This window comes from Urocampus carinirostris, chromosome 16, assembly GCF_059441175.1.
Source record: "Urocampus carinirostris isolate Australia breed hairy pipefish chromosome 16, RoL_Ucar_1.0, whole genome shotgun sequence".
NCBI lineage: Eukaryota > Metazoa > Chordata > Actinopteri > Syngnathiformes > Syngnathidae > Urocampus > Urocampus carinirostris.
Window position 1 is genome coordinate 4,921,087 of NC_142364.1, and position 15,918 is coordinate 4,937,004.

The following is a 15,918-nucleotide window of genomic DNA, read 5'->3' on the forward strand; positions in this document are numbered from 1 at the left end:
CGGTGATGCATGAACATTTAGACTACACGTCAGGCAGTTGAATGAAACAGAATCTTACTAGCCTCGGGAAGATTCTAGCAACATTCAAACTATATTTCACTACAAAAGACAACTTGAGCGTTATGCCAGACTGACAAACGTGTGTATAAAATTAAATGCATGCAGTCCGGAGAACAAACAACAGATGTTAAAACATTCATCGGTTTTACCAACTGACGTTTGTCGTTTTTAATTTCAAATTGTTGTGAATCGTTAAGCACTTGTGTTCAAGACTTTGCAGTTGACCACTGAATGTACTCCACAAAATGCACTTCGTAGTTTTATTTACTGTTCTGCTGCTGCTAATGAGCCTGTTCTTAGTTTACAGTGCTTCTCAATTAGTTTCTGTCATGCGCCCCCTGGAGTGTGCCACTGCCCCTATATTAGTCTAGGTGCTGTTATATTTTATTCTTGGGCGACAAAAAAACTTAAATGTACTTAATTTGAATTTATTATTTGTCTCCCTTACCCAAAAAATGGACAGAGGTTTACATATGGATTTATGGCTCTACTGACTAAGCACTGTGAGTTAATGTCAGGTTCAACCCAACACTTGTAACAAAAACCTGTATACAAAAAAAGACAGAGAGAATTGTGTTTGGTTTACTTGCAAGGGAAGCGAACGGAAAACTGCTTTTGGTTACAGTTCTCGAACTCACTCCAAAGCAGCCTTCCCTCACCTTGCCTTTTATTCAGAAAAGGAACGCTCTAGTTACAAGGTGGTTTCGACTGCTAAACAGAAGAATGCATTTGAAGGTTAAATGTTCCAGTTTGAAACCAGTTCTTGCACAACAACTTGTTATTTGAAATGTGACTGTTTAACTCTCTTCCACTATACTCAGGAAAAGATCCTTGGCCTTCAGGTCAAATCTGTAACTGATTCACACCATTTATCCTCCCTTGCCAGGGTGTAGCGGAAGACTTTTGCTGAGAGTATATCTTATTTTGTAAGCACGATATCTCACAAGAAAACGTATAACACACATAAATTATAGTAAAGTTGAATAACTTATGTACATTATTCCAACAGTTAATGGTTTGCAATTTTATTTATTTTTGGGGTGAATATGTTCAATAAAAGGGTGGCACAGCAGGTGGTTGGTTCAGGGTGCAGAGGTTCAGGGTTCAAGTCCAGCTATCGCAGCCTCCCCGTGTGGAGTTTGCATGTTCTCCCCGTGCCTGTGTGGGTTTCCTCTGAGCATTCCGGTTTCCTCCTAGATTTGCATGCATATCGGGTTAATTTCCCGGTCTAAATTGTCCCTAGGTGTGAATAAGCGAGTGAGTGGCTGGCAACCAGTTCAGGGTGTCCCCTGCCCACTGCCGAGGGTTGGGCTCCAGCACCCCCGTGATCCTACTGAGGCTAAGCGGTGCACATAATTGATGGATTTTCAATAAAAGATGCATTTGCCATTGTATTCATTTTTCCCGTCGACTAATAAAATAGTCGAAAACTAAATAAAAATAAAAAACAAAATTTGGGACTTCACCCAGAGCAACATTGACAAAATAGTGGGGCCCACGCCGATGACTTAGCTTTTCATCCCTTTTAATTGAAACAATGCAGATGATTTTCAGTTCAAATCTTCCTAGTATAATACTTGCTTTTAATCCTTTTATGTATGTTTAACAATGAAAAACGGTTGAAAAGCAAACTCAACAAAAACCTTTTTTTTGTAAATGACGAATACAATTTGGCATCTTGTGGAGCGTTAACCAAATTCAGACCTTATTAGTTCCACGTACTTTGACCATTTGGACCACATTAGAGCCTAAGAGAAGAAAAACAACATTTTTTTTTCCATCACATAAATGTCAACAATAACAAACTTTGATGTAATTTATGAGTCCTAAGGGCAATGTTATATTTTGAGACACCAAGGCTGCAAGTTTGAGACCTATTATCTGAATTATTTGTAGCCGGCACACTCGTTTAAAACTCTACACGAGTCTAAAGTTTAGTGATGTCAACAGTCTTCCTGTTTTTCCTTTCAAGATTATTGTAAGTCTATTAAAAAACGCTTTTAAACTCAAGTCGAGGACTTCATCACGATATCATGTGAGACAAAAGCCTCCGATCCGGACTCGCCTTTATCTGGGCGGTGTCTTGTTGCGTTGGTGTCGCATGTCGGGCCGTTCAAAGACTTCTGGCTGGAAGAATGCGGCTCACTTGAAGTCGAGACACTAAAGCGTGTTGTTGGCCCGTGAATGGGCCCTTCTCACGTTGACACACTGAAAAGCGTGCGAAGAAAAACGTCAGCCCCCGAGGGCCCTTGGCCAAAGCACCACGGCCCACTATTCTTCTGGGAAGCCCACCTACACAAGATGGCCATTATCTGCCGTATGAATAGCTGCGCTATTAGCGCCCTTGTTAGCCCACACCGTCGCTTCTATCCGAAAGCTCTTTTAAGAATTGATGCTAAAGTACGCTAGCCTGCCCTTAGCGTCAGAGACTCCGCACGTTCAATTAATATAAAAAAAATCAAAACCCACTTTTCAAACTGTTGTCAAAGGAAGTTTTTATTGTTTGGTATTTGTGTAACCGCGGTGTACCTGTCCCACCAAAGATCCACATTCACGCTGGACTGGATGATGAGGTTTTTATTACAGTTTCTGCAAATGAAGTGAGTCACAACACGTGATTAGCTTCTCTGCTGGCTTTGATCTCTTTGATCTCGTTGGCAGCTCGCTCTGTAGACTGCCCAAAGCATATCAAAGAGCTGAATACGATAAACATGCCCAAAGTGCGCATGAAAATTGTTATATTTTTAAGAATCTGCCCCTTGTGATGGGATGAACATGTCATCAATATTATTTTTGTTTTTGCATTGTAATTTTATTAATTTATGTTAATATATTTTCGCTCTGTGTTTCTGCTGCACATTATTTCCCTTTGAACATTGTTAACTTTGTAGTGTTTGCTGGTTTCATTTCCATTTTTTTTTTGTAATTATGCAATGTTCAATAAAAAAGGTCTTTAAAAAAGTGTAAGATACTATTGAGCCCTCTGCCAGAACAAAGTGGTACTACAACTCTGCAACTTCACATCTAGATCCAATGTACTTGTTTGCATTGATTTCTATTGCTTAGTGGTTCAAAACATGTGCAACACGACGAACCGATGAGGTTTATTAGTTGCCGACGCTTTTAATAATCGGTTTTAATTGTTGTTTTTTTTAATTGTTTAAATCTAAGCTTAAAACACACTTCTGTTCTATAGCATATGAATAACCTATATTTTATGTTGACAATATCTGTATTATTTAAAATTGCAACATCCGTTGCAGCCTGGTCATCCTGGAAGGGGGATGACCTCATGTGCGGTCCCTTCTCAAGGTTTCTTCATTTTCCTCATGTTGAGGTTTTTGAGTTTTTCCTTGCCCTCATGTAGGTTTTAGATCAGGGGATGGTGTGATAATTGTCTGTGGTTTGCAATAATCTGTGTTCTGTGCAGCCCTTTGAGACTCTTTGTGTTTAAGGGCGTCACAAATAAACATGACTTGACTTGACTTCCGATTTGTTGTTGCCACCCTAGTTACAAGTAGGGCTGCCATGATTAGACGACAAAAATCGATAATAGATCATCGATCATAGAAAAAAATCAACAACGATATCCAATTTTAACTGATGTCACGAGACCTGTTTTCCAACAGTGTGAGGCATATTACATGATTATAATCTGCTGATAGTCGCTCACGAGCAATAGCATCTCTGTCTCAAACATACAGAAATTGCGGCGTCAACACCAAGTACCAAATCTTTTAACGTTTGGAAGCATTCTATCTTGGATACTGAGAATAAAGACCTTTTTGCCCATCATGGCAGTACTTCAGTGATGCATGAACATTTAACAAGAGTCTCACTCTGACTCGCCTCGATAAGATTTAAGTAACATTCAATTCAATATGGTTTTAGTGACTCGCATCAGCTATTTTTATGCATGTAATTTACTCTAAAAGGAAGCTTGAGTGCTGTGCCAGACTGAACTTGACAAACTAATTTGAAATTTAATGTATCTAGGGGGGGCAGCGCAGTGGTGAGCGTGGCTATGGCAAAGTTCTGAGGTCATGAGATTGAACCCTCCTGTGTGGAGTTTGCATGTTTTCCCCGTGCTTGCGTGGGTTTCCTCCGGGCACTCTGGTTTCCTCCCACATTCCAAAAACATGCGTGTTAGGTTAATTGGCTGGTCCAAATTGTCCCTAGGTGGGAATGAGCGAGTGAGTTGTCTGTCTCTGTGTAACCTGCCTGGCAACCAGTTCAGGGTGTCCTCGCCCATTGCCCAAATATAGCTGGGATGGGCCCTAATGAGGATAAGTGGTGCAGATAATGGATGGATGGATGTATCTAGGACGAAGAACAAACGCCAGCTTTTAAAACAGTTTGATTTCCAACAGTTGAGAATAATTACGTACTTTTATTACAAACTTTGCAGTTGACCACCGAATGGTCCTCTTAAAATGCACATTTAAAGAAAAATATGTAATCATGATCCGATTATTCGACCAATCGTTTCAATAGTCAGTGACTCGTCGACTGTTATAACAATCTATTGTTGCAGCCCTAATAATGTTTGTAACAACTATTTTTTTATCATTTTATTCATCCGTTGATTATTTTTTCCAATTATTAATCAGCCTGTTCAAATACAAATCGGTTTGTTTGTACCCGACTATTCTAAACCAATTTAAGGTACAATTTTATTAATTATATTACAAGTTTGGATTCTTCATTGGCTCACATTGTGTCAGAGAATATGCAAAACTGTTCAGCATTAGTTTTAAAAATGAATACATCGGTAAAATATTGTAACTTTTCCCTAGACCTCCTCAACAATTTAAACAAGTCTATGTTTGGTCATCAATCTGTAAAAAATATCCATTTATGTATACTAAGCTATAAAAGATGTTGGTAAAATAAAATATTCATGTCAGTTTATTGTAGCCCATCGACACAAAATGATCATAGATAGGACTGGCACAAAGTATGTGCTAGCGACTTCATTTTAGTCAACAAAGTCAACCCAAAAAAAAAAAACGTTCTTTAGATCAGTGCTGGATTTCGCCCTTTGAAGGTACTCGAAAAATTGGCTTTTCAGTGCTTGAATTTGGCCATGAAAAAGGTGTAGGAACCCTGGCTACAGTGCACCCGTGACCCATTAAAGGACCATGGAGAAAACAATTGGCCTGTATGATAACTAACATGTGGTATGGCACTAATCCATTAATTACGTTCCCGCGGAAGACGTTCCGGTCAGATGTTTGAAATCACAGTACAGATTGGAGACAGAAAGCAAGCGATGAATCGTCTCGGTCTTTGATGTGACTCCCCTGAATGAGCCCGTCTGTGCAACCGCGTCTCACGTGAATAAAGTGAGGTTCTTTATCGATTTTGTTTTCTGGTTCCTCAGGTGCTGCTGGCGACGTTCCTCCTCCTGGCGAGCTCTCCGTGCCGAGCGGCCGAGCAACTCCCTGCAGCCCAGTGGTCTGCGGCCGCAGATGGAGACTTCAGGAACATCACCCTCCTGCGCCGCCATAGGACCTGTTTGGAAAATAAGCAGTACAACTATCAAGGGCTCTGCTGTCTCAACTGCCAGGCGGGTAAGTCCATTTTTATTTTTCTTCCCTTATTTTTTTATAATAATTACAAAAAAAAGGATTTAAAATACATTTCCGTAAATTCTGGACTATAAGCCGCTACTTTTTTCCCTAACTTTCAACCCTGCGGCTTATTCAGTGATGCGGCCAATTTATGTAATTTTTCTAACGGCCGCCAGCGGCGCTCGAGTGTTGCTACCATTAACTGCCCTGTCACAGGCACCGTTTGGGATGAAAGTTATATTATTATTATTAAAGCTTCGAAAACTCTCTCGGTGTACCGTCTTTCTTTGTAAATATGTGTAACCCATGTATAATATGTTTTTGCAACTGTATATTTTTGTAATGTATTTATTTGTATTTATTTTAGACACTTTTTCTAATATGTTTTGCACGGGTGAATGAAAAAGGAGGGGCGGAACAAACGCAGGGTGCCGAGTTTAAGTGGGGGCCGCTAAAGGTGAGGGACAGACAAGGAAAGAAGAGGGGGTAAAAAGTTGGTTAAAGAAAAAGGAGTTGCGTGAGTAAATGTGTTCATCTGATATATTTTTCCCACCCTTACCTTTGGAAATATACACTTTTTTCCTTGGATTCCTTTCAACGGGACCCGGACTCTGCAGGTCTGCATCAAACCATAAGTACCGGTATCATTTTCCGTTTATTTTGCCGGCTGTGATTTTTGGATTGTGGACTTAAATGAAGGACATTTAGTTTCAATCGCGGGATTTGAAGTCGGGTTTGGGTTAATTTTGTTTTTGTGTTACATTTTTAAATGTGGGCGCGTGCGGCTTATATACAGGTGCGTTCTATAGTCCGGAATTTACAGTAATCAGGATGGAAATGCATTGTTTGTCTTTTCTTCAATAAGGATCATATAAGTTTAGGTAAAGTACCATATATCATAAAAATCTAAAGAAATACACTGTATTTTTAACACTAGATCATTTTGCGCCTCCTCAAATGATAGACTTTAGTTGTGTATTTTTCATATTATGAGGCGCAGTGGACGATAAGGCACATAAAATTGAAAACTATAGTAAGAGCTACAATATTTATTAGTTCATAACTGTTGCGCATAATATAGACTTATAGTTTATTAGTGCAATGATTAATACGTCGAAAATTGTCGCTGACCAAAAACGCGAAACATTGCATGCAATGGGAATCGAACCCGGACAGTGGCAGTGAGCGCCGATTACTAACCAATAGAACAACAGTGATACAGATCATATACGAAAAGGCATTAGCTTCTATCTAAGTAACACAATATTTTTACCTTCAGTGCCAAAGACAAATGTTAGAAAATGGAGAAAACAGAAACTTGTCAAGAAAGATATAAATAAACAACTTTTTGGATCTGATGATTAATCGGACTTTGCAATTATTTATATCTTGGGGGTCTTGTGGTTAGGAATCAGCGCTCCCACTGATGCAACCCGGGTTTGATTTATGTGGCATACAATATTTTGTGATTTCAGTCAGTTATGTTTTTCCATTGACTAATCATTGCACAAATGCAGTAATATACTGTAAAACCTCGTGTAGTTATGCTCACGATAAAATACCGTGTGCATTTCCAATTTTATCATCCAGTATTTTCTAGTGTATAAGACATATTTGGCTATTAGGTAAATTTTCATATTTCTGGCCAATTAAGTCTGAATAACACAATATATTTTACCCCACTAGATGGAAAAATATATTGAAACAATTCAACAATAAATTAATGAGAAATAAAACTAATTGAATGGGCCCAAAATATTACATATTTTTATGATAATAAAATGTTTTAATATTGCAATATTCCATTTATTATTACAATAGTACACTTTAGATAACAAATTGCAAGCCAGTGCTGTATAAAAAACGATCAACGCACAATATGAAAAGTGCCTTCCTTTTTCGCACCCGTTATCTTGGAACGTCAAATCCACAGACACGTTCGCACTTATTAAAAACCCAAAAGAATTGGGCAAATAAAAACCATGTGTGGAAAGGGACCTGAGGGAAGGCTCATCCACACTGATAGGGAAGAAGATTAAAATGGATGAACAAGCATTTCGGGACACTATGAATACAAAAATGAAAGCGATACAGAAAACAAAGGATTGCATAAAAATACAAATGCAACATCCATTTATCCATTTTCTGTGCAGCTGATCCTCAATAGGGCCTCGGGGGCGCTGGAGCCCATCCCAGCTGTCTTCAGGCAGTCAGCAGGGGTCACCCAAAACTGGTTGCCAACCAGCCGCATTGCAATCGCAACAAAAATTAAAAGGCACACAGAGTAGCATACAAGACCCAATAATAAGCTGTTTAAAAGTGAATAAAATGCATAAAAATCAACAATATTAATGAGTGCACTGTCGTGAATAATGCAGGGACAGAACACTACTGAACACTAGGGGGCGGGGGCTGCGAGTTCAGGTGCTGAACAGCCCTGGGGATGAAGCCAGTCATCTTCCTTTGAGTCCTGCTGCCGGGGCAGTGAAGTCTGTGTCTTGATAGTAGCCAAACAAACTCTGGCAACAGTATCTATGTAGGTTCCTGAAGGATTCTGCGGGAATAGAATGAAAAATTGTGTAAGGACCAGAACAAAGACAGGACCCACTTGCATGCGTTTCTCTTAGTTTTATTGGGAAGAAGGGAAAGGATGGTACACACGATCCGTAGATCCGCTGGTCGCGGGGAGCAGGTTGCTCAGACGCGGAAGTGGTATTTCCGTGGCGAGCGATGGCGGTGTCGAGAGCGGATAAAACGGGTCAGTAGCCGGGATCGACGAGCGAAAACGTGGTCGATATCAGAAAATGGGTCGTTATTCAGGGCGGAAGAACAGACGTGCTCGAGATCAAAACGGGTGGTAATTCGGGACAGGAGAGCAGATATGGTCGAGATCAAACAGATCGTACCGGGAGAAAAACAGGAGCCAAAACACAGGACAGGCAAAAAAGGGCTTGCCGTGTAAAAACGAAGATTCGCAGACGGATCGCCAAAAAGGGACTGACACGACAGAGTTTAAATACTGACGGGTAGCCAATCTGTCAACAAGGTGCAGCTGGTGCCACACGGGCGGGGCCAATTGGGCGCCATGGCAACCGTGACAGAAGCTGGCTCTACACGAGCGGGGCCAATAGGGCGCCATGTCAACCGTGACAAATTGAACAAATAGTATAGTATAGACGGAATCGGGGAGGAAAAAACTACAAATGTTATAGCTAAATCAAATAGACAGATACTTTATTCATCCCCGTAGGGAAATTCTCACTTCCAGCAGTCTACCCTGTTGTTTATTAACAGATTAACATGATGCCCTAGGGGTGCTTGTAGCGGAGTGGATGACGTCACACGCCAGTCCAAAAGTTCGACATCCCTGCGGCAAATCTTTTTCTTTGTGTCCAGGGATACACCACCTCGTGTTAGCGAGTCCGTCTCCTCTCCGATTCCCGTAGGCTTTCGTGTCTCTGTATAGCGGCGCTGAAGCCGGGTAGCTCCGGGTGGCTACACGTTAGCGTCCGGGGTGCTAAACGTGAGCCAAATGCATAAAAAAAATTTAAATACAAAAATTTCACGTTGAATAAAACAAACTCGCTGCTAAAAATAAAACTGTTAAAATTGAGAAAAAAAACGAGTTACCTGTGTCCAACCAAGGTTGATGTAAAGAAGGGCAGCAAGATGAATAAACATGAACTCATGCTCGTTTTGTGTTGTTTTACTGGCTTCATGCTCAATGGAAAACTCTTTACATTTTTGGCAGACTTTGCAAAGCCAAATTGGAATAACACATTATTTTAACGTCTTTGGCGTATCATCTTCGAGCAAATTAACCCGGCTCAAGTTACCTCCACGAAGATTCGCAAACCGTCGCTGATGGAGTGCAGAAGTTTTGAATCATTGCTACAAGATCAAATCCAAGATTTTGTTTTCATTTGCGTTGTACAGAAAAACAATTTGCAGCTTAAACAAACGTACCTCTTTGACTTCTTCACCCAAGCTCCCCCGGACACCAATATCAGTCAATATAACGTCCTTCCAGTATTTTTCCAAAGCAAGCGTACCGTTGCATTTTTGTTGACCTTGGATGTTTTATCTCCCGCAGGGACTTTTGTGCAGAAGGAGTGCGAGCGCGATTACCAGCAGGGGGTGTGCGCTCCCTGCGAGCAAGGTCACACATATACCGAACATTCCAACGGCATGGACCGGTGTCTGCCCTGCACGCACTGTCGACAAGGTAAACATCTAAAACGGGTAGGAAAAGTATGTAGAGGGGGGCCCGGGAACTGCTCCTTAAAAAAGCCTTCTTGAACAAACTTTAGTTATAAAACTGAGGTGATACAATATGACCACCCCAAAAAAAATGTATATCAGGTTCCCACGGACAGGGTTGGGTAGGGTTACTTTAACTTGATTACTTTCAATTACTTTTGGATTACTCCGATACCAAATATGCTAATAAAAGACTAATTAATTATGAATAAAATGACTACATTTTGTGCAAGCTTGGGGAGTAACGGAATACACGGAAGGGCAAAAATGAGGTTGGCAAGCTGTTTGGATTTATTTCCATTTTGTTTCTGTCGCGTTTTATGTTCGTTTTGCCAGAGATCAAAGCCAGGAGAGAAAGCTTACCACGTGTTGTGAGTCATCATTTTATTCATATTTAGTTTATTTTGTCTTTTATTAGCATATTTGGTATTGGAGTAATCCAAAAGTAATTGAAAGTAATCCAGTTAAAGTAACCCTACCCAACCCTGGTTTCTGTCGCATTTGATGTTAGTTTTGCCGGAGATCAAAGAGATCAAAGCCAGGAGAGAAAGCTTACCACGTGTTGTGAGTCATCATTTGATTCATATTTAGTTTCTTTTGTCTTTTATTAGCATATTTGGTATTGGAGTAATCCAAAAGTAATTGAAAGTAATCAAGTTAATGTAACCCTACCCAACCCTGGTAATTAGCATGCTGTGTGACTTGCATTGCTTAAAACCAAGGATACTAAAAAGAAATGAATCAGGAAGTATAAAAGGCAAATCTTAAAAACGAATTCATAGACCCTATGTCACGAGTTCTCAGTTCCTCTCACCTGCGCTCTCTTGTTATGCCCCAGCTCCTCTTATTTAAGTTCGTCATCCTCGTTCACTCCTGATCAGTCCGTCAGCGAACTTCAGCGCATGCAAGGCAAGCACTTTTGACTCTGGCTCCCGTTTTTGATCCCGACTTTCTATCACTTGGGGCCTGCACAAAATTTAGTAATTTTATTCCTATTTAGTTTCTATTGTCTTTTATTAGCATAGTTGGTATTGGAGTAATCCAAAAGTAATTGAAAGTAATCCAGTTAAAGTAACCCTACCCAACCCTGCCCACGGATCCTTGAAAAGTCTTAAAAGGCTTTGATTACTTGATACTAGAAATAAGGCTTTCATTGGCATTAAAATGTCTTGAATCTAACTTTCTGGAGTCTTAAAAATGTGAACACATTCATAAGGTTTGTATTTGTTTGAACTCAAACGTTTTGTAACATTTATGATTTTGTACTAGAAAATAAACATTTCATAGATTAATATGCTTTATAAAGATAAATCAAGTTAAGTTTAACTTACTTTTGGAAGATGAGCTTCAAGAGTGAGACGCCTTCCTCCTCTGTGGTAAAAAGTGGCCCCAAAAAGCAATCCAACCATTTTCTCAACCGCATCAAGCTTTCTTATTACACTTTAATTTCAAATGAAACTGCTCGCCTCTTCTTTACATTTTACACCAACCATGTTGAATGGATGCACGAGATATTAAACAATAAAAATGTCAAAGTTCTTAGCGCGCTGGAGATACAGTGTAGAATGTTTACACATGAACTAGGATTTCTTCTTCGGGGTGGATGCTGGGTGACCGCTCACAGCGCCACACACCGGTAGTGGCAGAAAGAAGCACTACAGTAATGTCATTTACCAAGAAAAAGGTTCACACAATACAAAATCTAACTTAAAGCAATGTCCAAGTATTTTTCGACATCCCGAAAAAATGTTCGCATCTACCGTTTTTCGTAACTCGTAGGGGAGCGTCTGCACAGGTGAATGTGAAAAAGTTGAAGATAACAATATTAATACTAAAACATAAGATAAAATGGGTGTATGTAAAAGTTTCATGTACTTAAAAAAATGAAAATCCCACCAAAAATTGGCCAAATTCAAGCACTGAAAGGCCACCTTCTTCGATTGAATAACTGAAAATTCGATATTTGTTCAGAGACTTTAAATATGATATTCCTATTCTCAATCCTAACCCTCGCATTTAGCAGCAAGTTATCCCAATGGACTTTTCCTGTTTTTCCTAGCCAGCCCATTAGGGAAAGTGGATCCTTGTTTTTTTTCCGCTTTCTTCTTTCTCTCCTTTTTTGTGTTCTTTTGAGACGCCACAGAGACAAAGGCAAGTGATGAAGTTACTCAGCGAAAAAAGGCGTGTCTGCGGTTTTGTTGCCGGCGTTCAATGAGAGCCCGTCCCAGGAGGGGGGCTTATCTGGCCCGGTCCAGGCCTAGTGCTTTTGTGTCCCGCTTGAAAAGGGGGGAGGTCGTATTACCCCAGCTCGCACTTTGGGGATAATCGCTCTCTCTCTCTCGGAATGCTTCCACACCCAAATTACCTGGTGTCCTTTTTTCACCTGCCTGGGAAAAGTTTTGTCTTTGTGGCTGGACAAAGTGTGTTATTGCTCTTGCAGGTGATGAGAAAAATGTGTCCCTGCAAATTTAAACACGGCATTCTGATTGAAATTGCATTTGTGTATTGTAAATAAGGATGAAAATTCCATAAATTGCTAAACGGCAGCGCAGCGGCATAGTTCTGGGGTCATGAGATCGAACCTTCCTGTGTGGAGTTTGCATGTACTCCCCATGCTTGTGTGGGTTTCTTCCGGGCTTAATTGGCCGGTTCAAATTGTCCCTAGGTGTTAAATGAGCGAGTGAGTTGTCTGTCCCTGTGTGCCCTGCGACTGGCTGGCAACCCGTTCAGGGCGTCCCCTGCCCACTGCCCGAAGGTGGCTGAGATGGGCTCCAGCACCCCGTGACCCAACTGAGGATAAGCGGTGCAGATAAGGGACGGATGGATGCATGATCGGGGCGGCACGGCAGATGAGAGGTTAGCACACAGCCCCATGGTGCAGAGGTTCAGGGTTCAAGTCCAGCTATCCTAACCTCTCCATGTGGAGTTTGCATGTTCTCCCCGTGCTTGCGTGGGTTTCCTTCGGGCGCTCTGGTTTCCTCCCACATTCTAAAAACATGCATGTCAGGTTAATTGGCCAGTCCAAAGTGTCCCTGGGTGTGAATGAGAGAGTGAGTCGTCTGTCCCTGTGTGCCCAGCGACTGGCTGGCAACCAGTTCAGGGTGTCCCCTGCCCACTGACCGAAGGTGGCTGAGATAGGCTCCAGGACCCCCGTGACCCTACTGAGGATAAGCGGTACAGAGAAAGAATGAATGAATAAATCCATAGGTTTATCCTGAAAATGGAATTGTCTTTATTCAGGGATAGTACGAGGGCTTAAAATCCTTGAAGATGTTGGAAATTTTGTGTTTTAAATGTTTGAAACGCTTGTAAATGCTTGAAATTGTTGCGATGTTTTTGAGGTCAGGTCTCAGGCTAGGGTTAGTAGCTTTTGTTTAGTCGTCAAATAAGGGTTTTAAACGTATTTTATGTTCCAAAATAGGATTGGGACTATGATTTAGCTCCTTTTTTGGATATTAAACTGAATTCAGGGTTCTGAAATAGGGTTTGAGCAATGGTTACAGCTAGATTTAGGTGTAGGCTTAGCGTTAGGAACTAGGTTTGAAGCTCTATATTAGGGTTATAAACTGAATGTAGGGTTCCAAAATAGTTAGTTACTGTTTGAACAGGGTTTAGTTCCAGGGTAAGGTGTAGGGTTTGGGGTGCAATTTAGGGTTTTAAACCATTGTCAGGGTTCCAGCATAAGCTTGGTTCTAGAGTTAGGGTTTGAAACTAAGGTTTAGGGTGCTGAATATCTTCTTCTTATGGTACTGGGAATAAAAGGAAAATTGGCTTGGAAAGTCCTTAAAAGGTGCTTGACTGTGGTCTTAAAAATGGTGTACGCATCCTGTTGTCATTGATATCAACGTTGTGAAATATTGTATGCAAAGAGAATAGACATGGCACTCTAGGGTAAACGAGCAATAAAGTCTCACCAGTTCTTTGTGCTTGAAATATTTTTGAGGGCAACCGGGGCCTCATTTTATGAACCCTTAAATTGTACTTGTTCTTGTTGTCCTTGGAAAGTGGAAAAAGTCTTTCATTTTTTAAAAGCAGCCAATTGTTGATTATACGCTGTGACGAGATTAAGTATTTCGTATAGTCTTATGAATTAAATTGTCTCCAAACTGTGAAGAAGAATGCTGATTTTCGTTACTGTAAAATTGCACAACATATCCTAGGGTTGTATTTTTAAAACACTGACACTGATCATTTATTTCAATCTTATTTTTGTATTTGTTTTGTGTGTGTTATGAGACCATTTGAATGTCTGATTGAAAAATGATGCTGGAAAGAAAGATTTCTGGGAGTCAAAGTTGACAGAGGCCAAAACATTCCTAAATAAAATCACAGAAATAACTTGCCACTGGAGGGTTCGATAACTTCACCAATGATACCACATTGGCTTGTCAACAAACAGGCTGCTCTAAATTGTCTCACATTGTGTTAACAATATCGCTATTTATATGTATTTTTTTCATCTAATTCATCTTGCTCTTAAAAGAAAAGTAAAATAGAAGTAAGCAGGTTGGAACTTCTGATTTTTGTTACATTGGGGTTATGTGAATACTAAGGTCCACCGAATGAAATGTAAAATGTGAGTAAAAACGAAGAATTCATTTTTGAACATTTATATTTGTGTTTAACAGATGAGATGGAGACGGCGTCCTGTACCACCACGTCGGACACAAAGTGTCAGTGCCGAGCCGGAACTTTCTGTGTGCCGGATCAGGCTTGCGAGGTCTGCAAACGCTGCGCCAAGTGAGTCCCCCCAAAATATATATATATATACAGCGGTAGCTTTTTATACGAGCATCTCTAGACACGAGGATTTTCGGTATACAGGTTTTTGTTTTTTTTCCCTTTTAAACAATCTATGGAATATGAAGGAAAATCCAGTTCACAGGCCCTTCCAGACGCTGCTATTAGAGACCGCTCGAGACTATACATCACTCGTATCTGCTTCCCACCAGAAACAGCTTGTCCAGTTTGAGCATGCAAACTACTACAGCCAATAAAAATGTTCTATTATTTGTTTGTATGTTCATTTTAAAAATCAGTGACTTAAAACTCAGTGTATAGTAATAGCTTACATATTAGCAGTCTCTTGATCTCATACTTGCAACCTCTGCCAATTGCAGCAAGACAAACTATGTAGAATACCGCGACAATATTAGCAAGCTACGAAGACGTTGTTGTAAAATAGCAAAAAACACACACAAACATTTTTGGACCATGTTCAACCTAAATGCCCAAACACCCAAACAACTTAGGCAAAAAAGACAGGGCCCGACAGCTTTTGCTGGTTTACCCCTGCCGCATCATAGAGGTGCCTTGCCCATCCCTTAGAACGCATCCCACAATCATTTTACAACACCTCTCCACTCATTCCTATCACCAACATTTTGAATTACAATATTCCATATCGGGAAAATATGCTCGTTACACGAGCAATTTTACTTACGAGGATAGTCCTGGAACAAACTAAGCTCGTAAGAAGAGGTGAAACCGTGTCTCAGGGCATCAACCATACGTAGCAACGAGTAATTAATGGACTGTTTAACTGGGGATTGGCTCACGAGGTAGAGCGCTTGTCTTGTGATCAAGAGGTCGCAGGTTTGATTCCCGGCTCCTCCGTGTTATATGTCGAAGTGTCCTTGGGCAAGACACTGAATCCCTAATGCCCCCGATAAGCAGGTCAGCGCCTTGCATGGTCGCTATTGGTGTGTGTGTGATTGTGTGTGTGAATGGGTAAGTGTGAAGCACATTGTAAAGCGCTTTGGGAGGTCTTCGTTGAATTGAAAATCGCCATATAAATGCAGACCATTTACCATTTAACTTCAGATGCAAAGCGGGCGAAGAGGAGGTGAAGAAGTGCACGCATTTTTCCAACACGGTGTGCCGAAAACGAGACCCGGCGCCCACCCAATTGACTCCGGGCCGAACTCCGCCCACGCCAGCCTCACCGGCAGACATCAGTAACTATTTTTCTTTTTTCATCGTCCGCCATCTAGGTTTGTCACTAACTGGCCTCTTTGTGTCTTAG

The 15,918-nt window shown here is 40.8% G+C and overlaps 1 protein-coding gene across 1 annotated transcript in view; it reads left to right on the forward strand.

Moving 5' to 3' along the window:
- Positions 1-15,918, forward strand: part of tnfrsfa (tumor necrosis factor receptor superfamily, member a) — a 52,710-nt gene that overhangs the window by 27,342 nt on the left and 9,450 nt on the right. Inside the window, exons 2-5 of the mRNA XM_088320012.1 lie at positions 5,444-5,633; positions 9,727-9,858; positions 14,522-14,633; positions 15,717-15,850. Coding sequence (XP_088176138.1) covers positions 5,444-5,633; positions 9,727-9,858; positions 14,522-14,633; positions 15,717-15,850 — 568 coding nt within the window. The remainder of the gene's footprint in view (positions 1-5,443; positions 5,634-9,726; positions 9,859-14,521; positions 14,634-15,716; positions 15,851-15,918) is intronic.